Below are 24521 nucleotides of genomic sequence, written 5' to 3' on the forward strand. Positions count from 1 at the left end.
ATCTAATGACACGTCGTCTATGTCCTGGAGATTGTGAGCAAACAACGCATCATGTTCTGATCTCGGCGACGCATTGGAGAAGTCCCTGATGGGACGAGAACAGTCTTCACTAAACTTTTCTATCGAGCCATCATCAAAAACGTGTCCACCGTACCATATGCGACTTGCTGTTTGGTGCATGCCCCATTTAATAAGGTCGCGGTGCCATTCTGCGCGATTACGATTGAATTCATCTAAGAATTCCTTACGGATTCTAAAGAATATGTGGTCATTGACCCACTTATCCAAGGGTCCGATGCCTCGGTAACGGAAAATTTCGGCGCCTGCGTCTGCAAGGTATCCATAGGCACCTGCAGATGGGGTTGCTCCAAAGGCTGTGCACGTATCTATGCAGAACTCATTGTTTGAGGTGCGCACTACAGCTGCAGGCCATTGAGAAGGGTGTAGGGGAATGGTGCAGTAAGCTTCGGCTACGTCTCGAGTGGCCGCTTCTGATCCTAAAGGGAGTCTCGAAATTAATAAGTAAATGATAGAAAATTTTCCCCAAGTGGTTGGGAAGTCGTTAGCATTGATATATGAATTAATAGACGGAATATGAAATTGGGTATCGGGGGTATGAGGGAAGGAGAAATTTTGTATTAGTCTGAATTTGTCTGTTTTGCCTGGTTTCGGAATAATGGAAAGCAGGGAAGTTTGAAACAGTCCGATTAATTTTGTAAGAGAGTGAGTGGAAAAGGGTCCTATGTAGCGTGTTTTTTGGATTTATTCTTATATACTGGCGTCGAACTGTTCTTTATATGTAATAATGGATTGGCTATTAGCTGGGGCTTGGGTGGTATGTATAGTAGGGAAGTTTAGGATGAAACTGGAATGGATACCTTGTGGGACTTTGGCGAAATGTGCTGAAAGACCAGCATTTCTTAGCTCTTTGTCCCATGCTTCTGCTTTGTAAGGTGTGATTGGGTTAAACCTTCTGTGCTCTAGGGCAGCGCTGGGCTCCATGTGTGACGGCGCCGCAACCTGAGCAGATGTGCTTGTTGTCGTGTTTGCTGCTGCTGCATCCTTCCTCTCGTTGCCATGCCGTACATATCTGTTTGCCGGTTTTAGTCCAGAGCGCTTTGTTGATACGCTCTGTCATGGTACAGTTGTCTATCCCATAACGTATAATGTCGGGACCCACCTCACACCTATACATTATCAAAGTTATACAGAAGGACTGATGTCACACATTGTGACTAGATGTGATGAACACATGTGACACCGCTCAACAGCGTCGAAATTCAAAGGTGCTAGAGTACATATCTACTTAAAAACAAATTTAACATTGTCTGCCTCGCATGGAGTAGCTCCTCGCGTTGTAATTGGGCATGGAAACGACAGATTTGCTTTAACAAATCAAGTGTGTGTGTTGAGTCCTGAGAATGTCCATGCTGAAGTCATGCTCCTTCGAGCCGCTGACATAGCGCTAGTGCTTCTACACGGGAAACCTCTGGGGCCGCATCATGATCTTCTTCCGAGTCATCATCAGAATCAGCTTCAATCACCTCACCCTGTTTCTCATCGATCTCTTGACTGACTGCAACAACAATGGCCATTTCCCCACCATTCAAGTCGGACCCAAGGGAATCCCGATTTGTTTTTCCTCAGCTGGCTCGAGCAGCTCGTCTAAGGATAGTGGTTTACCAAAAATGCGTACATGGGGTTTTCATATGATGTGTGGACAATAGCAGGCACTGACAATGGTCCCCACCACCAAAAGTGCTGTCTGATAATGTATAATAGGCATGCGAGGTCAATACATTATACAATATACATTATGCATCGATTTTCTCACTGTCCCACAGTGGGACCATTGAAAACTCGATACAGTATTGAAAATAGACACTAAGGGCGTATACATTATGGCATAGACAACTGTATCATGTTTTCCGTCCCAAGTGAGGGTGGCGGAACACTCGATGACGCGGTGGGTGTGGCGTCTGAGGCAAATGGAGCAGCAAGGAAATGGGGAGTTGGGGTCTCGAAAAGTTCTCGGTCTCTTGTTGGCTCTGGCGTCTGGTGAAGTTGGGGGGGAACACTTCTGGGAGCTAAAGGAGTGAGAGTGCTGTTGTTGACCTCTGCTTGTGGATGCAGTGCTCGTACTGTGTGACTGTTGCGGGGGAGCAAACTGTGGGGTGCACATTGACCCAGAGAAAGTAGAGAGAGAAGGTTCGGTTTGGGGTTTGGTCAACGCAATGAGTGCGAGGGAGGACCGTTTGGGTTTGTTTGACGCGTGATGTGCGCGAAGAGATTTGTAATGGTGCCGCGATGGCCAGGTGTTTACAACCCAAAAGTAGGTTGGCCATGATTGGCCGGTTGGTGATACATTTTGGGTTGGAGTGTGATGTTCATATATTGGTTTTGTTTGGACGTGATGCCAAAAGATTTTTGTAGGTAGCATGACCACAAATTGAAAGAGAAAGAGGTGATATTGTATTTTAGTGTGTGTTCTTTTGGATGAATCGTCTAACGCACCTGAAGAGAGATCTGATGCATTCTGAATTGATTGAAAATCGTTTTGCGCGCTTCATCTAACAGATCTTGATTGATTTTGGCTAGGCTCCAGCTGTTGGAGCTGCCTATGGATAGGTGCCAGCGTCTCCGTTGTTGAGCTTGATATAGTAGTAGTGCTCTCTGTTTGTGAACATCGAAATCATGATGCCAGCGGTGATTCTGCAATGCCGACCAGAAAGCTATGTGCATGTCTATGCTGTCGTCCGGCCAATCATTCTCTTTCATTATGGTTACCATCCGCGGGGCTGCTTCGTTGAATTGTTCCCAGGTGAGACTCTCGTCTTTGACTATTTGTGCTTTGGGGTCTCGAGCAGCGCCAGCGGGAATCCACATCCCGTCGGACATGGGGAGCACCACAAGGGTGTCTTCATCGGCTGTAAACATGGTATGAGAAGCTTCTTCCAAACCACTGTTAGTGAAGTAGAATAGTTCACAGGAATCTCCTGATTTCATTTTCCAGACTGCGTATCGACACGGTAGGATTATGGGGTTAGAAGGAATGTCGATATTGCAGACCAATGCATATTTGGATTTGTTTTTCTTTCGTTCTTCAGAGATGGCTGCTTCTTGTTCCATGAGGAGGGTTTGTTGGCGTTGAGCTTCAGCTTCTTCGGCTTGTCGCCATTCTGCTTCTGCTGCTTGGGTCTCTTCCTGGATTCTCGCAGCCCAACGACATTTGTCTGCATCATTCTGAATATCCCATAGGTTGGCTAGAATTTCTGCAGCTTGCTGTTCGTTTGTCGTTTCGTTCGTGAGTTGAGCACGAGCTTGTGCGAATTCTGCTGTTTCGAAATCCGGCATGATAGCTGAGTTGGGGTCTTCAGCTAGGAGAGGCATTGTAGCGGTTTAACGTAGCAAAGAATGACAGGGGTCTAGAGTAGACAATACAAGGAACTAATAACAATAGACTTAAAGTTGGTTGATGGTGGGTCGGAGCAAAGGAGAGTTACACCACTTCGCTTACTCACGCATAGACTCACAAATATCATCATTTATGTAAAGGTAGTTAGGGCCACAGTGCACCGAACAGTATTCAGGACATAAAAGTAAGTCATCTTCCTACCGCCCCCCTTCAGATTTATTTTTAAGATCCTGTATCACATCTCACATATAATGCGCTTCTCGTTCTGAGTCGTCCTCGCTGTTGTTGCTGTTTTGATGGTGTCTATGGCTGTCAGTGCTGACAGTGAATGCTATACACAAGGCCAACCTTGCAACTCAAAAAAGATTGCTGCAATGGCTATGATTGTGTACTAAGATTCTACCCACCCCTTAGGAAGGTGAGTTTCAGTAGTTTAATTTTAATCCAGGATTTATTGACTCACCTGTATGCTAGCCTGACTACGAATTTAGATGTGAGCCGATCGAATGAGCTACAGTGAGTCATGTTTCAGCTTTCTCATTTGTGCAGTGTGGTTGATGGCACTGCATGTGAGTAGTTCATTGCAGAATGTGGAGTGTTTATCTCAAATTTTACTGCTGCTTGAGCAATGAAGACCTTGGAGTAGAGGAACATCTGAATATGACTGAAGTACATAGGGTTTTATTCTTGTTGTCAGCTTGTAGAATACTTATTCAAGCCTTGCATGCGGTGACATGATACCATACACAGTTGGACTGAACACATGTCAGCCGAGCCCCGAAAGGATTGCAGCTGTGAGCTGTATTCCTGTGGCTGAACCCAGCTAAGGTGAGTCACTTAACAGCAAGAGAGGCTCTGCTGATGAAGTGGACAATGTCCGAGACTCGTGGTTAGCCATATGCAGCGAAAGCTATGGAGAAGTGCAGTCCCAGAGAAAACCTACCAGATGCACATTGTAAATGTCCTAGTTGTCTATCAGAATTCCAAGCTGCGCAGTGACCCAGAAAATAACATCACACCTAGGGAGCACTCTTCTTTGGAATTTGGATCTCCTGAGCTTCAGCTGCTGATCTCCCGGAATCCAGTTTTGTGTTCCCCAATGCACAATGAGACTCCAAAGTTTTCTTACCATCCATGAGACGCCTAAACTCAGCTTTGGGGTTCCTCATGTTGCCTGACGTGCCACTCAGAGGCCAGTACAACAACCCATTGGAACCGCTGATTGAATATCAGGGACAGAGAAGGTAAGATCTGAGGTCTGTTTGCAATCTGCTGGCATTTCACTTGCACATTTGTTATAGGTTGAGCGCAAAATAGTGTTCAGGACATAAAAGTAAGCCGTCTTCCTACCGTTCCCCTCCAGATTTATTTTCGAGATCACATTATTTACATCTCACATCTCACAAAAAGTGGATCTCCCCTCCATCCTGAGAATTAAGGGTTGAATCGGAGATGTCGACAAGGGTGTTGGCTGGGAGAGCCGCGAGCCTTTTTATGAAAGATGTTTGGACGATGCACGAATTCGAAGGTGGTGGGAGGCGGAGAGACATCGTAAAATGCCATGCTGTCGTACTGTCTGTTTGAACTTTGCACAGTCCGAGTCTTTGGGATCATCTACCCATCATGTACTTTATCATGTCCTGGTTCCTACCTTTAAATTTAAATGCTGACATACATGCCTCCGCCATGCTATCACTCAAGGGTCTAGTTACACCACCTGGATCAACGTGAATTACTGGCAACTCAAATTTACACACTACCATCAGTGAACTGGCGAACAAATTAGAATATCATATTAGGCTATATATTGACAACAATTGCCACAATCTATGTAAACATGGAGGGGGTTGTTACACAGAAATGTTTGGCTATATACAGGAACAATGATTTTCGAAGATAAGCAATTGAGTTGTCCCATGCTTGATGCACCGTCTCTTACATCTACGTTCATAGTAAGCAAAGGCGAAACTCAAGCAGACCATGTAAAATGCGGGTCTAGAAGTGTCAAGATATACATGAAGTCGCCACCTACCATTAGTGCGAGGTCCTTCTATCAGGTGAATATCAGTAAACTATTATGCAAAGTGTGATGGCTGGGACACTCCATGCTCCTTATGAGTTGCTGCGGTTAATATTTGATCTTACAATGAGAAAATGCGAGTTTGAGTTTGACAACTCCTTTGCTTGGTAGAAGACCGGCCATTTGACCTGTACATGGTAGACGGTTGCTTAGGCCAACTGAAATTCCTGCAGCGTGCTTCACACGGAAGTCTGTGACTAGTCCACATCAAACTCATCGTGAAAGCATTTTGTCAACAACGTGCTTATGGGGTTGTTTCGAGGAGTCGCACCAACGTACAACACCTGAAGTTCTAGACCACCTCCTTATGATGTTCGATTTACACAGTCACGAGGTGTGTGAATCTTCGTAAGCTGTTGGTTTTATCTGCTATATTGAGCAAGATACATCAGTAAAACACCCAGTTCCTTAACTCACTTATTTTTACCTTTCTTTCGTTGTGACAAGTGTAGACCTACTTACTTCTTGCTTTTCGTGCTTTTTCCCTTACTACTGAAAGCAAATTAAGGAAAACAAGAGTGGAAATCAAATTGAGGATAATAAGTACAATGTATATAAAATGGAGAGTTTAGGACGCAATCTCAAATGTGTGATGATCAGCATATTTGTTAACATAAAATTTGCAGAAGGAATCATAGGTCTGGTAGTGCCAGAGGTTGGGGGAAACGAATCAACTACCATAGACAGGAATAAGGTGAGTGGCGCGGTTAGGGTTGGATAAGGGTATGGGTAGCAATAATATGACCCACGTACCCTGGACTATTTATAGGTACCTTTGGACTGTACAGTAGAGCAAACCTTAAAGTCTTAAACTCTAAATGGATCATACCACCTTGTGATTTCATTTTCCACATCTTACCAACATTTCGAATCATGTTATCCAAACGGACTAAGAAGCCCACATAAAACCTTCTGGCAATGGCTGCTGAGGGCCAAAACAAGCGGAAGGCAACAGACAATGCTTCTAACACTATTATTGCACCTAAACATAACAAAATAACATCATCTGTCAACTTGGAACAAGCTACAAAAAGTCCATCCCCAGGCCCGACTTCCTATTGAGCCACAGTACGGACCGAAGAAGAGGAGGCATCTCTCACAGATGCCATTGTAATCTCTGATGATGATGCAGAAAAGGCCAAGGAAAGTTCAGTAGAAGATGTAGCAGAATCCTTGGAGGCCGAACTAGGTAGTGTTTGATTTCTAAACTTGTTAATCAGTACTAATCACAAATGGCTACAGAAAAACTCATGAAGGATTGGGTCTCACCTATATATGCTTTTTTTCACCCGACACCGGCAATCGAGTATCATGAGCAGCGCCGCTGCCATGTCTTCAAATGTGCAGCCCACAGCTGCAACCACAAAGTTTGGCGTTACCTTGATAAGAAAGATGCAAAGTCAACAAGCAACATGCGTAAGCATGTGAAGAGCTGTTGGGGCGACGCAGCATTACAAGCCGCAGTTGATTGCGGCAACATGAAAGCGGCATGCGATGGGCCAATCAAGAGTCTACTTGAAATGGGGTCAATCAAACTTTGTTTGATCGCAAAGGCAAGGGGAAAATTACTTACTCACATCGGCAACACACACGAGCAGAATCACGGTGTGTAACATCACTTGCTACGAGGGTGCCGCTAATCCACAGGTAATAGTGCCGAGATTGTGTGATGGGTTTCAGAGAGTCTGCAATCCTTTGAGATTGTCAAGGATTGAGGATTCATCTCGTTAATGAAAACGGGACAGCCAGAATACTACATACCTGCACCGAAAACTGTTGTGCGAGATGTCAGGTTGGTGTTTGTTAAAACATGGAGACGTATAGCAAGAATGCTGCAGGTGAGAGTCATCAATGTTGCATGAATAATTCCGAAGCAATAATATTACTTACTAGGACTATACCAGCAAGCTGAACTTTGCGACCGATGCATGGACTTCGCCGAATCATCGCGCATATGTCGCAGTATCTGTCCATCTTGAGCATGAGGGACAGCCGCTATCCATGATCCTTGATATTGTTGAGGTTTCCAAGGTAAAAGTAAACGGAAATATAGACATACCTCCCACTGACTAGTTATAGTCACATACAGGTGCGAATTTGGCCGAAGCATTCACAGAAATCCTAGAAGAATTTGGAATATCAGATAGGGTATGAAACTCGAATATCAGCAGAGAAAACTCACCTCACGAGGACATGCAGATGTTGAATGTCGCAGCAGACAATGCATCGTCAAATGACACACTTGTTGCAGAGCTTGCAAAGATCCTTCCGAGTTTTGGTGGCGAAACGAACCGAACGCGGTGTTTCTTGCACATAGTTAATCTTGTGGCAAAGTCGTTACTCCGTGAGTTCGAGAAAAAGGGAAATGAGTCGTGTGATACTGTGGAGGAAGGCTCACTCACCGAAGACGAGGATGATGAGGATGATGTTCCAGAGCTTGAAATGTAGGAAGATCCCAGTGGTGTCGATGATGAAGGTGATAGAGATGATGATGAGGACGGGTGGGTTGACGAGGCTGCATTGTTGAGCACAAATGAGCACACAGAGCTGATGCACAGTATCCGTCCAATCAAAGTGGTATTGATTAAGGTGAATATGAATCACTTACCTTGCCATGCATCTCCTGAACAACATTCCCTTGCAGCTTCGCAAACTCGCATACAAAATACTTCACTCCACCACCATACTCCTTCCCGTGTGGAAATCAATCCTTGAAGATCTGAAGCTAGCTGTGAGAATTATGCCACGCGATGTATCCACACGCTGGAATTCCACTTATGATATGCTGAACTTCGCCCTCAAATATCGGAAGGGCATTGATGCAATTACAGACCAAAGAAAGCTTGGACTAGGTGAGTATGAATTAAAGCCTAATGAGTGGCTGCTTGTGAAGCAGCTGCGCAATGTACTCAAGGTATGTGATGTGACACATCACATGCCAACTCGAGCTAATAGTAACATTTACTTTGTAACAGATTCTCAAGGACGCAACACTCTTCTTCTCCCGTTCAATGCTGAATCTCGCCATGGTGATCCCTGCTATGGATCACATCGACCATGTCTTCACCAGCGCCATCATCAAGAAGGAACACCTTGACCCTGCAATCTGTGCAGGCCTCAGACTGGCCAAACGCACTCTCAATCGCTATTACTCGCTCACTGACGCATCCAAAGCCTATCATATTGCAATGGGTACATGGTCTGTATGTTTTTTTACATATATATGATTCATTTCTTCTAAAAGTGCAGTCCACGGATTGTCCTGTTCCTGCTCATTGCAATTGATTGCCTCATTCTCCTCCGCCTCCTCCTCAGGAACTTCTCCAGACCTGTCATTGGGATCACGGTACATGTGATGACTCTGCAGCGTCGTGGCAATTGTGAAACATTGCAGCTTTTCATCTCGATCTAGATGTCGACAGATCTGGGGGTCGTAGTCATTGTTCTTGGTACCCTGTGCGGGGTCCTTGATTTCCAAAATATGGGCATGCTCGGTCGCATCTGCAGACCACTGGATGAGAGCACCAATGTTGCGCGTGCCAGAAGTGATGCTCTGGAGGAGTTCTAGTTTAGGAATGAACCAGTTATCAATAGGCCTCTTGGCTCCCATCCGCACACCCGAAGTCAGAATGATGTCTTTATTGTCATGGAAGGTCGAAAGGGACCGGTCAATACTTGCCAATAAGTCATCGTCAGGAGCAGGGCACTGCGCCAAATATCAAACATCCATGAGGGCACAAATTGCGATAATGAAACGACAAGGAGCTGCACCGCATATCAGGCCAACAATGTAGCGCTGGATATCACGGTGACCTCTGCTGGTGACTTGTTTGAGTTTTGAGATTCCACCAGCGAAATGACGGTAGCCTATGACTGGCTGTAGGATCGAGAACCAGAAATCAAGCTCTGAGGCACCCACAATTACTAAACACCACTGGCAGTCATGGTCGAACAACTCCTTGTGCCAATGATGCAGTGGTTCTGACATCAGGAAGATCGAGGGATCAGTGAGCAGGCCAGTCTATCCAGAATGGTGCAGAAACACCATTTAGCCGGTATTCAGTGCAGGTGCCAAAATACGCCTTGAGATCGTTGGGATTGATGGTGATGCTGTCGAGCTGGCCAAGCATGACAGAATGGGTATGAGGGGGATGCCGAAAACTATCACTGAACTGCAGATAAGAAGCCATAGTAAATGGAGAGGTCTTCCCACGTACACAGGCAAGCATAGCTGCCTGTGGGGTGTCGACGATGAACACTGCGAGAGGAGTAAAACAGTGCTGAACATTTCCAACCGGATCAGACATCATGATGCCAACTTCCGCCGCTTTCATCAATGGCTTAAGAACAATTGAAAGACATTGATGTATAAGGTGATCTTCAAGCATGCCTCGCATGCGTTGATTAGGGTGTAGGTACTTTGGGATAGGAAGGAGGGCCGTAAGTAAGAAAGCTTTTGATGAAAGTTTTGTATGAGTACACATGTGTATGTTGGCGAGTCCCAGAAGAAGCGGATGAGCGATTCTAGCACCAGTCATTGTAGTTATGTTGGTTTTGTCGGAGGACAGTACAGCGCCGAGAACTGTAGCACCTCTTGGAAACTGAGTCTACAGGAAGTGTGTTGAGATAACAAAAAAAAATAAACTGCTGCACATACCTGCATTTCCAAAGCAGCATCACCTGTCGTCCATTCCGAGTATACTCGCATAAGATGTGCCACCATTGTGTAAACACGATGAGGGACAAAATCAAGCTTATCGTGGAAGAGAGGGTTGGAGAAAAGACTCTCCAAGAATTCAATAGGGTCCCTCCAAAATAATTGAATCAGATATTTTGTGGGATGGGTCGAGGGGATGATCTGACACTTCCAGCTTGGTCCGCTAGGAAGCATCTCCACATGGCTTCGCAATTCTCTAGCGTTGCTGAATGAAAGTTGCAATTTTTGGATCTGAACAGGGGGTGTAAAAGTTAGAATCAATACTGTAGAGTGCGAAGACTGGTACTTACCAGGGGAAGCTTCAGAAATACATCAATTGCTGCCATACTAAGGGGTGAACACAGAAGGAAATCACTGATTTCCTGCTCTTCCTTGGATGCGAAAGGGTAGAAAAGATTCTCCTTCCTGTACTCTGCATATTCATCAGCATCAAATACATCTAAAAAGGTCAGACCATCCTCAGAGTAACACATCCCAGCACCCTCGTACCGCTCCTCCAATGACCCTTCAGGCTACTCCAAAGCCATCTTTGATAAAATTAAAGTCGCCTTCAAAGTTCATATGCACCTGATTGTCTTCATCACGCATACTACCAGCCTGTTGCTCAGGATCAGCTTGAGGTGAAGTGTGGCGCAATGGCAGTTCTACCTCAGCAAACTGTGAGATATTGACGATGTCCTGAATGGAGCTATGACAGTATGTTTGAGCCAAATGAAAAGTGTGCGAAGCCGAGAAGCACCTGGCTGATTGCATCCTTGGACACCAAGCTATACTTATTGACTTCTGGCGCCATCATGCAGAGGCAGCAAATTCCTGGTTATCGACAGCAGACCTTAACATTGGGTAGGGTTGGACACGGGTAAACCCGCGGGTATGATCGCCCAAACCCACACCTGTATCCTACAAACTACCCATACCCGTACACCCAAGGGTACTGAGGGGTGTGGGTCACTGTAAGGGTCATAAATGGGTAGCAGGTACAACAGGTACCTCTGCTACCCGTGCTAGTAATCAGTGCAAATGTATATGACAATGTAGTACTACTGTAATATAATGCTATCCCATCCGTTATTGAGTGCCTCGTCATCTGCATCAGCCTCAGGGCAGACTAGCCACTGCGCTAATATCCTTGTCCTTCACTAACCCTAATTGGCTCCATAGTCCAACACAAAGTAGAGTGTGGGTGGACTGAGCTGAGAGCCGATTTTGGACGTGTGACAGGAGCAGGCGTCCCGGCTGAATATTCAGTTCAACGTCGACAGATGTTGCTAAAATAATATAATTAAAACTGAATTCACCAACAATTAAAACAAAACATACCTGGAATCAGTTAAATAGTCAAGCGCCATGCAAGAAAGGTGAGGGTAGGTCTTGCGGTGTCCATGCCACCAGGCGATTGGATCCGCGATGTCTTCGATGTCAGTGTTAAGGTAGGTTTTGAGTTCCTCACCACTTGTCTTGACATGTGCAAGTGCGGGGAGCTGGTCAAAAATATTGCTTGATTCATCATCCTGAGTGTTCAAATAAATTAGTATCGAAACAAAAGCAAAAGGGTCAGTACACACCTCGTCAACATCATCAGCCACTGCAGGCTCATTGTATTCAATGTCTACTGCACGCCGAGAACCATACGACTGTTTGAATTCCAAACAAATGAGTTTCTCTGCAGTGTGAATCCACTCTTGTGGCCAGCCTGCAGATCTGAAATATGCTAGCTTATGGTGGGGATGGAGTACTATAATAAAATGAGTGAATATATGTAAAAAAACATACAGACCACTGTACCCATTGCAATACGATAGGCTTTGGATGCGTCAGTGAGCGAGTAATAGCGATTGAGAGTGCGTTTGGCCAGTCTGAGGCCTGCACAGATTGCAGGGTCAAGGTGTTCCTTCTTGATGATGGCGCTGGTGAAGACATGGTCGATGTGATCCATAGCAGGGATCACCATGGCGAGATTCAGCATTGAACGGGAGAAGAAGAGTGTTGCGTCCTTGAGAATCTGTTACAAAGTAAATGTTACTATTAGCTCGAGTTGGCATGTGATGTGTCACATCACATACCTTGAGTACATTGCGCAGCTGCTTCACAAGCAGCCACTCATTAGGCTTTAATTCATACTCACCTAGTCCAAGCTTTCTTTTGTCTGTAATTGCATCAATGCCCTTCCGATATTTGAGGGCGAAGTTCAGCATATCATAAGTGGAATTCCAGCGTGTGGATACATCGCACGTGCATAATTCTCACAGCTAGCTTCAGATCTTCAAGGATTGATTTCCACACGGGAAGGAGTATGGTGGTGGAGTGAAGTATTTTGTATGCGAGTTTGCGAAGCTGCAAGGGAATGTTGTTCAGGAGATGCATGGCAAGGTAAGTGATTCATATTCACCTTAATCAATACCACTTTGATTGGACGGATACTGTGCATCAGCTCTGTGTGCTCATTTGTGCTCAACAATGCAGCCTCGTCAACCCACCCGTCCTCATCATCATCTCTATCACCTTCATCATCGACACCACTGGGATCTTCCTACATTTCAAGCTCTGGAACATCATCCTCATCATCCTCGTCTTCGGTGAGTGAGCCTTCCTCCACAGTATCACACGACTCATTTCCCTTTTTCTCGAACTCATGGAGTAACGACTTCGCCACAAGATTAACTATGTGCAAGAAACACCGCGTTCGGTTCGTTTCACCACCAAAACTTGGAAGGATCTTTGCAAGCTCTGCAACAAGTGTGTCATTTGACGATGCATTGTCTGCTGCGACATTCAACATCTGCATGTCCTCGTGAGGTGAGTTTTCTCTGCTGATATTCGAGTTTCATACCCTATCTGATATTCCAAATTCTTCTAGGATTTCTGTGAATGCTTCGGCCAAATTCGCACCTGTATGTGACTATAACTAGTCAGTGGGAGGTATGTCTATATTTCCGTTTACTTTTACCTTGGAAACCTCAACAATATCAAGGATCATGGATCGCGGCTGTCCCTCATGCTCAAGATGGACAGATACTGCGACATATGCGTGATGATTCAGCAAAGTCCATGCATCGGTTGCAAAGTTCAGCTTGCTGGTATAGTCCTAGTAAGTAATATTATTGCTTCGGAATTATTCGTGCAACATTGATGACTCTCACCTGCAGCATTCTTGCTATACGTCTCTATGTTTTAACAAACACCAACCTGACATCTCGCACAACAGTTTTCGGTGCAGGTATGTAGTATTCTGGCTGTCCCGTTTTCATTAACGAGATGAATCCTCGATCCTTGACAATCTCAAAGGATCGCAGACTCTCTGAAACCCATCACACAATCTCGGCACTATTACCTGTGGATTAGCGGCACCCTCGTAGCAAGTGATGTTACTCTTGATTGGCCCATTGCATGCCGCTTTCGTGTTGCCACAATCAACTGCGGCTTGTAATGCTGTGTCGCCCCAACAGCTCTTCACATGCTTACGCATGTTGCTTGTTGACTTTGCATCTTTCTTATCAAGGTAACGCCAAACTTTGTGGTTGCAGCTGTGGGCTGCACATTTGAAGACATGGCAGCGGCGCTGCTCATGATACTCAATTGCCGGTGTCGGGTGAAAAAAAGCATATATAGGTGAGACCCAATCCTTCATGAGTTTTTCTGTAGCCATTTGTGATTAGTACTGATTAACAAGTTTAGAAATCAAACACTACCTAGTTTGGCCTCCGAGGATTCTGCTACATCTTCTACTGAACTTTCCTTGGCCTTTTCTGCATCATCATCAGAGATTACAATGGCATCTGTGAGAGATGCCTCCTCTTCTTCGGTCCGTACTGTGGCTCAATAGGAAGTCGGGCCTGGGGATGGACTTTTTGTAGCTTGTTCCAAGTTGACAGATGATGTTATTTTGTTACGTTTAGGTGCAATAATAGTGTTAGAAGCATTGTCTGTTGCCTTCTGCTTGTTTTGGCCCTCAGCAGCCATTTCCAGAAGTTTTTATGTGGGCTTCTTAGTCCGTTTGGATAACATGATTCGAAATGTTGGTAAGATGTGGAAAATGAAATCACAAGGTGGTATGATCCATTTAGAGTTTAAGACTTTAAGGTTTGCTCTACTGTACAGTCCAAAGGTACCTATAAATAGTCCAGGGTATGTGGGTCATATTATTGCTACCCATACTCATACCCCTGGATACCCCTACCCATGACCCCCAGGGGTCACCCATACCCTTGTCCAACCCTAATGTTGGGCGCATGCATATGGAATGAAAGAAGAATGGTATTGCGACATTCACGAGCTCAGAACCTGCAGCGGTAAGTCTTTCTCCCTTGTGTTTGCTATAATTCATTATCATTGAGATTGTTGCAGATGTCACACAGCCCGATTTTGCGATAACTGTTGGCGGTGTACTTGTCCTAATTCTGCGGCCACCTGTAGATTTGAAGGCTTGAAGTAAAGCCTTCGTTCATTGCACGAATTCTGCGGCCATCTGTAGATCTGAAGGCTTGAAGTATACCTTTCGTTCATTGTACTATGTCGTTGAATTGGGGTGCTTTGTTTAAATATGAATAGATATATATTTGTTCATATACATATATATTGTGCTACCGTTATACATATTTCTTTGTGTGCTTGCATGGCTTTGTATCACGCTGTCGAGTTCTACATAATGGACCTCGCACAATTTCGAAAGGTGTACGATCACCCACAGAATAACAATTAACAGCTCCTCGACAACTGAGGAGCCCGACTGATATTGATCACTAGCAATACAACTAACGATTAAGTACTAGGCCGTGGCAAGCCCGAAAAGACTTAAAACCTGAGGGAAACGAACTTTGTTCATACATATATTTTGTGCTACTAGTACCGTTATACTACATGTTTCTTTGTGTGCTTGTATGGCTTTGTATCACGCTGTCGAGTTTGTAAGACCTGGCGCCTTGTGTGTTTGTGCTGTTTGTAATACTTGTGTGGCTTTGTTATTGTTGTGGTACCTTGTCACCAATTTGGTAGTTTGCTGATGTTGTCCTCGTCTCCATCGCTCTCCTGCAAATGACAGCAGCAGCACCCACTGTGTCAGAGCGCTCCCAAGGTATTCTCTTGTAGCACCGATATTGTTTTTTGCATGTTTTACTCACTTTATTGATGACGTAGCCGTCAAAAAGCGTGAGGGCGAGCAAAGTATGTCTCAACTCGTCTGTAGTATCTGCACCCGTCTCACAAGAATGTCGACGCCACAGATGTCGAGAAGCGCGCCTGGATTGGTTCCTGTACGTTTCGATTCCTCTGTATTCTTGTGTTTTTCCAACGAGAGATGCACAGACGTTATCAATGACGACGATGAAGGTAATCATCTAGTGCTGATCTTGTTTTTGAGTGTTTTAGTACTTACTCACTCTGTTAAACATTCAGTTCTTGACAACCCCGAAGGTATGTCTCGAGTACAGTATTGAGTTTCGACTCTCTAAAATCCTTCTAGCCTAAGGTTATAGAAGCGCTAGGACGTCTCGACTCTCCGAGACCGCTGGCAGTTGTCCCTCTGAGGTCCAAGTCTTGCAGATCATCGAAGCTGTCATGGTCCAATGACTACCAAAGTCCGACTATGTTTTTATCTATGTATTGTAGTGTACTGCGCTGGTCTGCAGTCCCAGACACCCACTTTAGTGTGAGGATCCGATTCAACCCTTAATTCTCAGGATGGAGGGGAGATCCATTTTTTGTGAGATGTGAGATGTAAATAATGTGATCTTGAAAATAAATCTGGAGGGGAACGGTACGAAGACGGCTTACTTTTACGTCCTGAACACTATTTTGCGCTCAACCTATAACAAATGTGCAAGTATAATGCCAGCAGGTTGCCAACGGACCTCAGATCTGACCTTCTCTGTCCCTGATATTCTATTAGTGGTTCCAATGGGTTGTTGTACCGGCCTCTGAGTGGCACGTCAGGCGACATGAGGAACCCAAAAGCTGAGTTTAGGCATCTCATGGATGGTAAGAGAACTTCAGAGTTTCATTGTGCATCGGGGAACGCGAAACCGGATTCCGGGAGATCAGCAGCTGAAGCTCAGGAGATTCAAATTCCAAAGAAGAGTGCTCCCTAGCTGTAATGTTATTTTCTGGGTCACCGCGCAGCTTGGAATTCTGATAGACAACTAGGACATTTACGACGTGCATCTGGAAGGTTTGCTCTGGGACTGCACTTCTCCATAGCTTTCGCTGCATATGGCTAACCACTAGTCTCGGACATTGTCCACTTCATGAGCAGAGCCTCTCTTGCTGTTAGGTGACCCACATTAGCTGGGTTCGGCCCACGAACACAGCTCACAACTCCAGTCCTTTTGGGGCTCGGCTGACATGTGTTCAATCCGACTGTATGAGGTATCATGTCACCGCATGTGAGGCTCTAATAAGTATTCTACGAGCTGACAACGAGAATAAAACCTTAAGTACCTCAGTCATATTCACATGTTTGAGATGTTCGTCTACTCCAAGGTCTTCATTGCTCAAGCAGCAGTAAAAATTGAGATAAACACTCCGCATTCTGCAACGAACTACTCACGTGCGGTGCCATCAACCACACTGCACCAATGAGAAAGCCGAAACACGACTCACTAGCTCATTCGATCTGCTCGCATCTAAATGCCCAGTAAGGCTACCATACCGGTGAGTCAATGAATCCTGGATTAAACTACTGAAACTCACCTTCTTATTGTCTGGGTAGAGTACTAGCACACAATCATAGCCATTGCAGCAATCTTTATCTGAGTCGCAAAGTTTGCCATCTTTATAGCATTCGCTGTCAGCACTGACAGCCATAGACACCATCAAAACAGCAACAACAGCGAGGACGACTCGGAAGGAGAGACGCATTATATGTGAGATGTGATACGGGATCGTGAAAATAAATCTGAAGGGCGGTAGGAAGATGACTTACTTTCATGTCCTGAATACTGTTCGGTGCCGGCCCTATCCACCTTTACATAAACAGATGATATTTGCAATGCCAGCAGATTGCCAACAGACCTCAAATTTGACTTGCACTACCCGGGGTATTCTATTGCAAGGTGAAAAAACCCAAGAACACGATGATGACGTGCAATTCCGAACTGTTGTCGTATAATGATGGCCTGGTACGTCAGCGACACAAGGATTCCAAAAGCCGAGTTCAGGCGTCTCGTGGACGCTGGAAACTTCAGAGTCTCGTCATGCATCGGGGAACGCGAAACCAGAGAAAGACGCAAACTTCTCAGGGAGGCTGATGCCGGCCTCATACTCGCATAGAAGGGCATGGTCCCAAAAGAGTGATTGATAGATGTCTAGAACTCGATTTAAATAAGGAACTGAAATCAGCGCCTCAGGTTGTTTTCTGCTTCTCCGATTGTTCTCTTCTGATGTTCTCCTCAGTCAACCACTTTAATGTACTGACGGAAATTGCTGAGAGAGATCCGACTATATAGCCTGCGATCCCTCCGAAGAGAGGCGTTAGCGGCCAGGCCTAGGTATCATGAGCTCGAATCTCGGTAAATGATGTTGGAACTGACCTGCCATGGTCGATCCCAGTCCAGTGCGATTGGGAGAGCACCGAGCCAAGCGCCAAGGAGGCTCGCGACAGCAGGATAAACCAGAGCCCTTTCTATTGGATTTCGCGGGCTAGCACAATGTCAGGCAAAGAGTACTAAGACGGCACATATATTGACCCACGAAAGCTCGGCGAATAAACGTGTCCAGTTAAGTCTAGTGATGAAGGACGAAGTGTCGGAGGAGAAGGAGGGAGAACCCAATGCATAAGCTGGTGCGAACGCGGATAGCAGTGCTAGAACAATCGCCAGCAAGGATGTATGAGGGAAGTGGCTTTCCATACATACGATCAGCACAAATCTTGTCTAATGCGACAATTGTCACCTTGCAGAAGGAGCACCGAACAACACTATAGTTGCGTGGAACACCAAGGCTACACATGAAGTGAAAACAGCCGCTCTTCCTGATCTCTGAGAGAATATGAGAAATTTGAACTGCGAAGGAGAAAACACACCGAAAATCTCCCTCGATCGAACTGATACCTATCCATTTTAATCTCGTCACTCGTTCCGCCGCGAGATGTATACTCGAAACACCACTGCCTGATCCACCCCGCCCACCATACTTGGAGGATCACTAGCCCTGCGACAATCCAAGCGAGTGTTATAACTGGATTATCTGTCAGTGCGTCTTGAAACTGGGATTGTGGACGGTCAGAATCAGCGAATGATGGCCAGAGTAAGAGAGAGGTCTGGGGTAGGAAGAGGGCTGTGAACGCTACGAGGCTGGTGTGGACGCCAACAACGGAGGTGTACCTTGCGTATGGGAAGAACGCGTATTGAACTTCATGTGTGGAAGATGGAACTATGGTCTTTGAGGGTTTCGCAGGCATCTCAATGAGTGGCTCTGGGTCGCGATGCCCTATTAATTCCTGTACCCTACTAAAGACTCAAGAGGGTGCAAGTCTGGAAAAAATATCTGTCATCCCGCGGCTCACGCCGGCCCGCCAGCCACAACCTCATTGGACTTTACTAGGTTTGTCAGCATGACTGTCTTTTTCGTTGTGCTCCCTGATCATAGCATAGTCCTTTGGAGGTCGCAAATGCAAACAGGGAAGTGACAGGAAGACATCGAGTTATTTTTTGGCTGCTGCGGTGTGATATAAAACAAGATTCATAACGAACAAAGACATGTAAGTTCTATATCACTTTGTCTCCCTTTGTCTTCACATATAATCTTGTGAATTTTTGATTGATCGATCTTACCATAGTACTAGATTTTTTTCGTATCCGTGTTTATCGTCCGTTGGGGCGTGGTCCTATGGTAGACAATACCTAACGTGTGTACAAGTTGGCAAACTTGATCGGATTGCCCGGGCCGCATATGATATGATACGACCTCCTCGCTCAGAATGATCGAATGCCGATCACCACAATACGATTTGAACTTGGATATCACTGTCACCAAACCGATCCAAACGTTCGTTATATTAGGAGCAAATATACTGCATGCTCACAGTGATTTATCAAAGACAACTTCGGAACGCCGCTGTTGTGTCGTTGTTTATTCTGACTTCTCAACGACACTACAGTTATACAAGGAGCCCAGTGCGGCATGCGTCGTCCGTCTCTTGTACCGAAATACTACATGCGGTATTCCTTATATGTCAGTAAAGTTCACGGGAGGTGTCAAAATCTCCCCTTTGGCTGGTACGCGCTGCGGGGTATGCCGACTCGGCTCACTCGTGCTTCACGCGTGATCAATTCTCAAGTTGACCAGTATACAACACATGTGACGGTCATGGGTAGAGAATAGCGTTCTAAAGGTGTATAGTCTGCGCTGCCACATTTTAGCCGAATACGGTGAATATTGTCTACATGATAATATGGTTTTCAGTGATGCGTACAACAGCTGTCAGTAGTACTGCGCAGTAGCTTCGGGCATTTCGGCCTTACTTCAGGTAGCTCATCTTATTGTTTGGCTGGCGACTTGACCTTGACATGGACAACTAAAGAATTGATCACCCCTAATAGCGTACAGTGCATTGCATATGAAACTGCAGTGCGAGTGTTTTGAGAAATCCAGACTCGCTGCCTTTACCGGGACTTTTGACATCTTGCCTACTTTGGATGCAAAAGTCCCGATAAAGGCAACAAGTCGAAAACTCGCACTGCAGTTTCATATGCAACACACTGCAAATTGTCTATATGGAGCCTATGATATTTTGACACTAGTCGCCTTCAGCCGCCTCCCGAGTCCTAGCACTTTTTGCAGCACTTTTGATCACCGCAGGAATGATGACCATCCTTTTTATAGCCTCTACCCGCATGTTACGGTACCCTAGTTTCTCATGCATCACGAACGTTTTCAAGCATCGTTCGGAGTTAGAGGTGCATGGAGAATTCAAGTCACTCACGACTCAGAACACCTGAATGCTGAAACCCATTACACCTCCAGGCACATCTTCCAACCCACAGTCAGTGTTGGGCACCTACTACTATGGGTGTAGAATTACCCCCCCCCCCCCCCTGTGGTGTCGTGCGTCTCGCACATCATTTGATGATTTGTTACCTAAAGATGGAAACGGACGGCTAAGACTTCCTCCCCTCTGCTGGTGTCACATGGGTTAGTGTCCAGAGGTATGTCAGAGTGCGACAATTTCGGATCCGTGCTATGCTCCATTTCGACAGATCCCGCCACCCCAGACTGGCGAACATGTACGCTCTTGATCACTTGCTAACATGATGAGACTCCATCTCACAGAAGTCCATCTGATATTCCATGGCATTCGTGTATTCTGCGCTTGTTGTGGAAATTCTCAAGCGCTAGCTAAAGGTATAAAGAGGGCAGTTGGAAGCATGGTGAAGGTATCTTCACAGTTCAGTTCAATTGCGAATTTCATCATGAAATATCTTCTTGCAGCGTCTTCCCTCGCTCTGGCGTCAACAGCGCTTGCTCAGCGCACCTTTACTGTGTACAATGCATGTCCTTTCACCATGTGGTACGTCCATGCGCTTCCTACTGTCGGCATTAATGCTGAAGAGGCGAATGTAGGCCTGCAGTATGTTTCTATCTGTGATGGATAAACGATGGTATGTTCACCAATAGCTAATTAGATGTTCACGAGCGTTGGGACATTGCCTAGCTACACGACTGGGTAGGCATTTAACATCAACTATTTGAACCTGAGCTGACCGTCAACCAGCTGGGAGGCTGGCGAGTATACTGCGGTCACCTTCCAGGTACATCTAATGATCCATCGATCTTGACTTGTCTGACTGATTGGTAACAGGTCCCAAGCACCTGGAATGGACGAATCTGGGTTGGTTTTCATTAAATCTACCCTCCCTTTTCACCCCTTCATATTATGATAGGGACGTCGTGACTGTGACTTCACCACCGACCCCGGCCCGAACTCTTGCCTTGACGGTGGTTGCAATGGGGGACTGGTGTGCGACCCCACCACTGGCACAGTAAGTACGCTTGTTGCAAGTCATTTGAGTTTTCTGACTGCTCTGCTATCAGGGTGTCCCTCCCGCCACCCTTGCAGAGTTCAATTTGGATGCAGGGGGCACCGACTACTATGACGGTGCATAAAGTTCAGGCTAAGGTCATCAGTCAGGCTAACTTCCTATCATAGTATCTCTTGTCGACGGTTATAATTTGCCCGTCAGTGTCACAAATAATGTTGGATGTGGGATTCCAAGTTGCCCTGTGGACCTAGGGCCTGACTGTGAGCAAACTGTACTCCAGTTGTGTTCAAATCTCTGATAATTTTTCCGTAGGTCCGGCACCTCTCCAAGGCCCTTATGACTCCACCGGCTTCCCTGTTGGGTGCAAGAGTGCATGCGATGCTGACCTCGATGGTGACCCAAGTAAGAGTTATCTCCCGTCGAACCATGCAAACTCCTTATCAAATATCTAGCAAACTCCCCCAACTGCTGCACTGGCCAGTATGACACACCTGCTACGTGTCCTTCATCAGGCGTTGAATACTATAGCTACTTCAGTAAGTGTCATCACGCTGTCGCTTGTCTGCAGGTGACTGATTACCCATATGCAGAGGATAACTGCCCCAACGCATATGCTTATGCATACGATGACGCAACTTCTCTATTCACTTGCGAAGCTTCTCTCAATGCTGAGTTCACAATTACCTTCTGCCCACCAGGCTGAGTAAAGGGCATTTCTATTCTTGTTGACAAGAACTTGGTAAGACATTCGGGAGATTTTTTTTTGTTTTTTTGGGGGCGAGCGCAAATGCGTGCTACTTATCGAATGTCGTCGTGTTATATAAATCTACGTCAATGTTAATAAACGTCGTCCTGATCATAGTCAAGATATATTTTCCGATGCTGCACCATTAGCCTAGCCTCCTCCCTCCGCCCATCTTTCAGTGTTCGAACATTGAGGTCGCCGGGGATACAAGAGTCTCACTGGATCAGATGTGACATGTCCGAGGGCTAATAGCGCTATTCGGACGCTGCCAGTAGGTTGAGAAATATATGAAGAAGGTTCAGATGATGATCTTGAAAGGTAACCGGTCAGTCTATTTTGCACTACTCTGCAACTGTCCTGGATAGAATGGATCTAAGCATGCATCTTCCGATTAGGGATGGCGCACGAATATTGATATTTCCAAATGCAGCGCGGGTCTGCGGGAATACTATTAAGACTGTAACTCCCAGATTCTCCCTTGCCACAACGGGGGCGAAATTTATTTATTTAGCAAGTGACATTTCTCGATCTACCACAAGCTATATGTACTCAAGCTTCATTCCTTCGCACTCCGACCCTGGCTGCAATACAAAATGCAGCTACACTCAAGCACCATGCAATATCTTGCCAACGTCTACCATCCTCTTCTTGTCATCCAATCCAGAATACCTCGTAGTGTGGTCACTCGTCAGGTTTTGCCTCGTTACCCCCACTACGAGCTATCCTTCATCGATGCATTGATAATTACACTCATTCATGGCTAGTCCCTTATCTTCCACATCGTGTCTGCATCACACGCTTACTCTCTTCTTTCCCTGTTTCTACATATCATGATCCCTTGCATCCGACGCAGAATACCTCGTGTCAGAATGAACTATCATGAGCATGGTTGCTCAATCTACCACAAGCTATACTTCATCGACGATGATTCTCATTCCGGCCAGTCCCATAGTATCGCACATCACACATGCAGTGCCCCGCATGCCTCTCGTTGCGAATTGTACTCTCTTACTTCCAAGTTCTACTACCTTAGTTCGCTCCGCCGCCACGTACACAGACGAAAAGAGATCATCTAAGCTTATTCGCGACTTCACTGTTACTAAGCTATCCATTATTTCCCACATCCACTTCACTAGCTGGTTATGAACATCACATTTCACAGGGACCTCCCTGAGTACTAGTAGTAATGGATATTGGCGACGCACTGTCAATATAACGATTACTCTGGGCGTTCACTCGAGTACGCCGGTTTTGTTACATGCACGAGTCACTAGAGGATACTCTCTGTACATGGATGACGTTGGCCACCATACTGTAGTTTCACCACTGGCAGCCGGATTTCTGCATCTGGAAGTGAGTGAACTACATAGTGCGTCTCTCAAACTGAATCACTTCGTTCTAGGACGTTTTCGTGCTCAGGACTTAGACTGGGGTGGGATACGTGACTGTATTCTTTGGAATTTGCGGGTGCGGGATTGATTTTGACTTGTACATTACTATTAGTTATGGGCCACGTTGCAATTGGCGTAGGTATGGCTGCGCTTCTGAATCTTCGTGCCATCCTCACTAACGCCACAGAACATCAAACATACGGGCCTCTGTCATCGCTTCCGTTCCTGCACCACTATCAAGCCAGGTGCTCAGCGCTTATAACTCTCGGAACCCACTTTGCTTCAAGCATATATATGTGTGTGTGGGTGTGTACAGGACGTCTTCAGAGAAGTATGCCCACTTAGAAATGCTAGTCTCGCTGGTTGGTGGTATCCGTCGGGTTGATGTGATACTGCCTATCCAACGAGTCCGGCATGTGATGTCTTACGTGCTCGTGGCTGGTGATTTGCATGACACGCTTCTTCTCATTCACAAGGAGCCCGTCTTCCTCTTCCTGATGTTCTTCTGCGGCAATCTAGCTCACGCTCCACTGAACTTCATAGAATTCCCGCGGTCGATACGATAGTATCTATCCGAACGGGATCTCCTCGCCCAGAGTCGCACTCTCACCACGCCGATTCAAACGTCCATCATATCAAGAGCAAATACTGGATGATTTACGGAAGTAAGCAGGCTCGCCAACATTGTGATTAATATCGTACGCTATTTATTGATTGATGTATCAAGTCAGGACATTGACAACGAACGGAACGCTGTTGTTGCGTCGTTGTTTGTTCTAGCCATCCGCTGGAAATACGGTGTCGTCTGTCTCTTGCACCTTCTTCATGGACAGCTCCCACAAAGGTTTCGTCTCCTAGTCTCGTTTACTCCATCATCGTGTTCAGCGCTGCGACAATCACCTGCACGCCATCGTATGGTGTGCTCCACATTTTCTTCTTTATGCACCTTTACGTGACATGTCCCTTTCTTCCAGTGCAGAATACCTCGTGGTTGTCGTTATCGATCCACCGCGAGCTATGTATATACTTACGCTTAATCTCTTATACTCGTTCCGCTTGTTTCAGTTCACAATTGGCTTCGATTTGACTTATGCGGATACCCACGCTTCTTAATATTCGTATCATCCTCATTAACATCAAACACATACTCTATCATCGCTTCCGTTCCTGCACCACTATCAAGTCAGGTGCTTAGCGTTT

General features: G+C 45.8%; 9 protein-coding genes across 9 annotated transcripts; 3 read left to right on the forward strand and 6 right to left on the reverse strand.

Moving 5' to 3' along the window:
* Nucleotides 1-964: 964 nt before the first annotated feature.
* DFJ58DRAFT_663202 (uncharacterized protein) lies at nt 965-1138 on the reverse strand (the record flags this gene model as incomplete). Its single annotated transcript, XM_041382344.1, has 1 exon — nt 965-1138. One exon carries the CDS (start codon nt 1136-1138, stop codon nt 965-967), a length of 174 nt encoding a protein of 57 aa, XP_041241889.1.
* A 1480-nt stretch (nt 1139-2618) lies between these two features.
* Nucleotides 2619-3390, reverse strand: DFJ58DRAFT_717168 (uncharacterized protein; the record flags this gene model as incomplete). The annotated part of the gene is made up of 2 exons (XM_041384335.1): nt 2619-2732; nt 2788-3390. 2 exons carry the CDS (start codon nt 3388-3390, stop codon nt 2619-2621), a joined length of 717 nt encoding a protein of 238 aa, XP_041241890.1.
* Nucleotides 3391-6413: 3023 nt separating this feature from the next.
* Nucleotides 6414-7165, forward strand: DFJ58DRAFT_843131 (uncharacterized protein; the record flags this gene model as incomplete). The annotated part of the gene is made up of 4 exons (XM_041392917.1): nt 6414-6528; nt 6565-6684; nt 6738-7100; nt 7143-7165. 4 exons carry the CDS (start codon nt 6414-6416, stop codon nt 7163-7165), a joined length of 621 nt encoding a protein of 206 aa, XP_041241891.1.
* Nucleotides 7166-8503: 1338 nt separating this feature from the next.
* Nucleotides 8504-11005, reverse strand: DFJ58DRAFT_843132 (uncharacterized protein; the record flags this gene model as incomplete). The annotated part of the gene is made up of 9 exons (XM_041392918.1): nt 8504-8617; nt 8656-8670; nt 8713-9201; nt 9322-9516; nt 9713-10102; nt 10153-10443; nt 10503-10724; nt 10780-10890; nt 10952-11005. The coding sequence occupies 9 exons, from the start codon at nt 11003-11005 to the stop codon at nt 8504-8506; spliced, it is 1881 nt and encodes a 626-aa protein (XP_041241892.1).
* A 2371-nt stretch (nt 11006-13376) lies between these two features.
* DFJ58DRAFT_843133 (uncharacterized protein) lies at nt 13377-14172 on the reverse strand (the record flags this gene model as incomplete). Its single annotated transcript, XM_041392919.1, has 4 exons — nt 13377-13481; nt 13544-13848; nt 13902-13958; nt 14103-14172. 4 exons carry the CDS (start codon nt 14170-14172, stop codon nt 13377-13379), a joined length of 537 nt encoding a protein of 178 aa, XP_041241893.1.
* A 1047-nt stretch (nt 14173-15219) lies between these two features.
* On the forward strand, nt 15220-15777 carry DFJ58DRAFT_746976 (uncharacterized protein; the record flags this gene model as incomplete). Its single annotated transcript, XM_041387499.1, has 5 exons — nt 15220-15283; nt 15346-15372; nt 15432-15461; nt 15514-15621; nt 15677-15777. Exons 1-5 carry the CDS (start codon nt 15244-15246, stop codon nt 15775-15777), a joined length of 306 nt encoding a protein of 101 aa, XP_041241894.1. The 5' UTR covers nt 15220-15243.
* Nucleotides 15778-16176: 399 nt separating this feature from the next.
* DFJ58DRAFT_843134 (uncharacterized protein) lies at nt 16177-17483 on the reverse strand (the record flags this gene model as incomplete). Its single annotated transcript, XM_041392920.1, has 8 exons — nt 16177-16335; nt 16487-16563; nt 16754-16773; nt 16807-16829; nt 16897-16919; nt 17129-17168; nt 17218-17248; nt 17269-17483. 8 exons carry the CDS (start codon nt 17481-17483, stop codon nt 16177-16179), a joined length of 588 nt encoding a protein of 195 aa, XP_041241895.1.
* On the reverse strand, nt 17306-18604 carry DFJ58DRAFT_891466 (GPI biosynthesis protein family Pig-F-domain-containing protein; the record flags this gene model as incomplete). Its single annotated transcript, XM_041394757.1, has 5 exons — nt 17306-17689; nt 17736-17844; nt 17896-18072; nt 18097-18182; nt 18227-18604. The coding sequence occupies 5 exons, from the start codon at nt 18602-18604 to the stop codon at nt 17549-17551; spliced, it is 891 nt and encodes a 296-aa protein (XP_041241896.1). The 3' UTR covers nt 17306-17548.
* Nucleotides 18605-20615: 2011 nt separating this feature from the next.
* On the forward strand, nt 20616-21888 carry DFJ58DRAFT_730104 (thaumatin; the record flags this gene model as incomplete). The annotated part of the gene is made up of 11 exons (XM_041385836.1): nt 20616-20713; nt 20767-20773; nt 20829-20869; nt 20918-20954; nt 21005-21034; nt 21087-21185; nt 21238-21301; nt 21353-21445; nt 21498-21587; nt 21638-21721; nt 21776-21888. The coding sequence occupies 11 exons, from the start codon at nt 20616-20618 to the stop codon at nt 21886-21888; spliced, it is 756 nt and encodes a 251-aa protein (XP_041241897.1).
* Between the last annotated feature and the right edge of the window lie 2633 nt (nt 21889-24521).

This window comes from Suillus subalutaceus (genome assembly GCF_016647625.1).
Source record: "Suillus subalutaceus strain FC151 chromosome Unknown DFJ58scaffold_83, whole genome shotgun sequence".
Lineage (NCBI taxonomy): Eukaryota > Fungi > Basidiomycota > Agaricomycetes > Boletales > Suillaceae > Suillus > Suillus subalutaceus.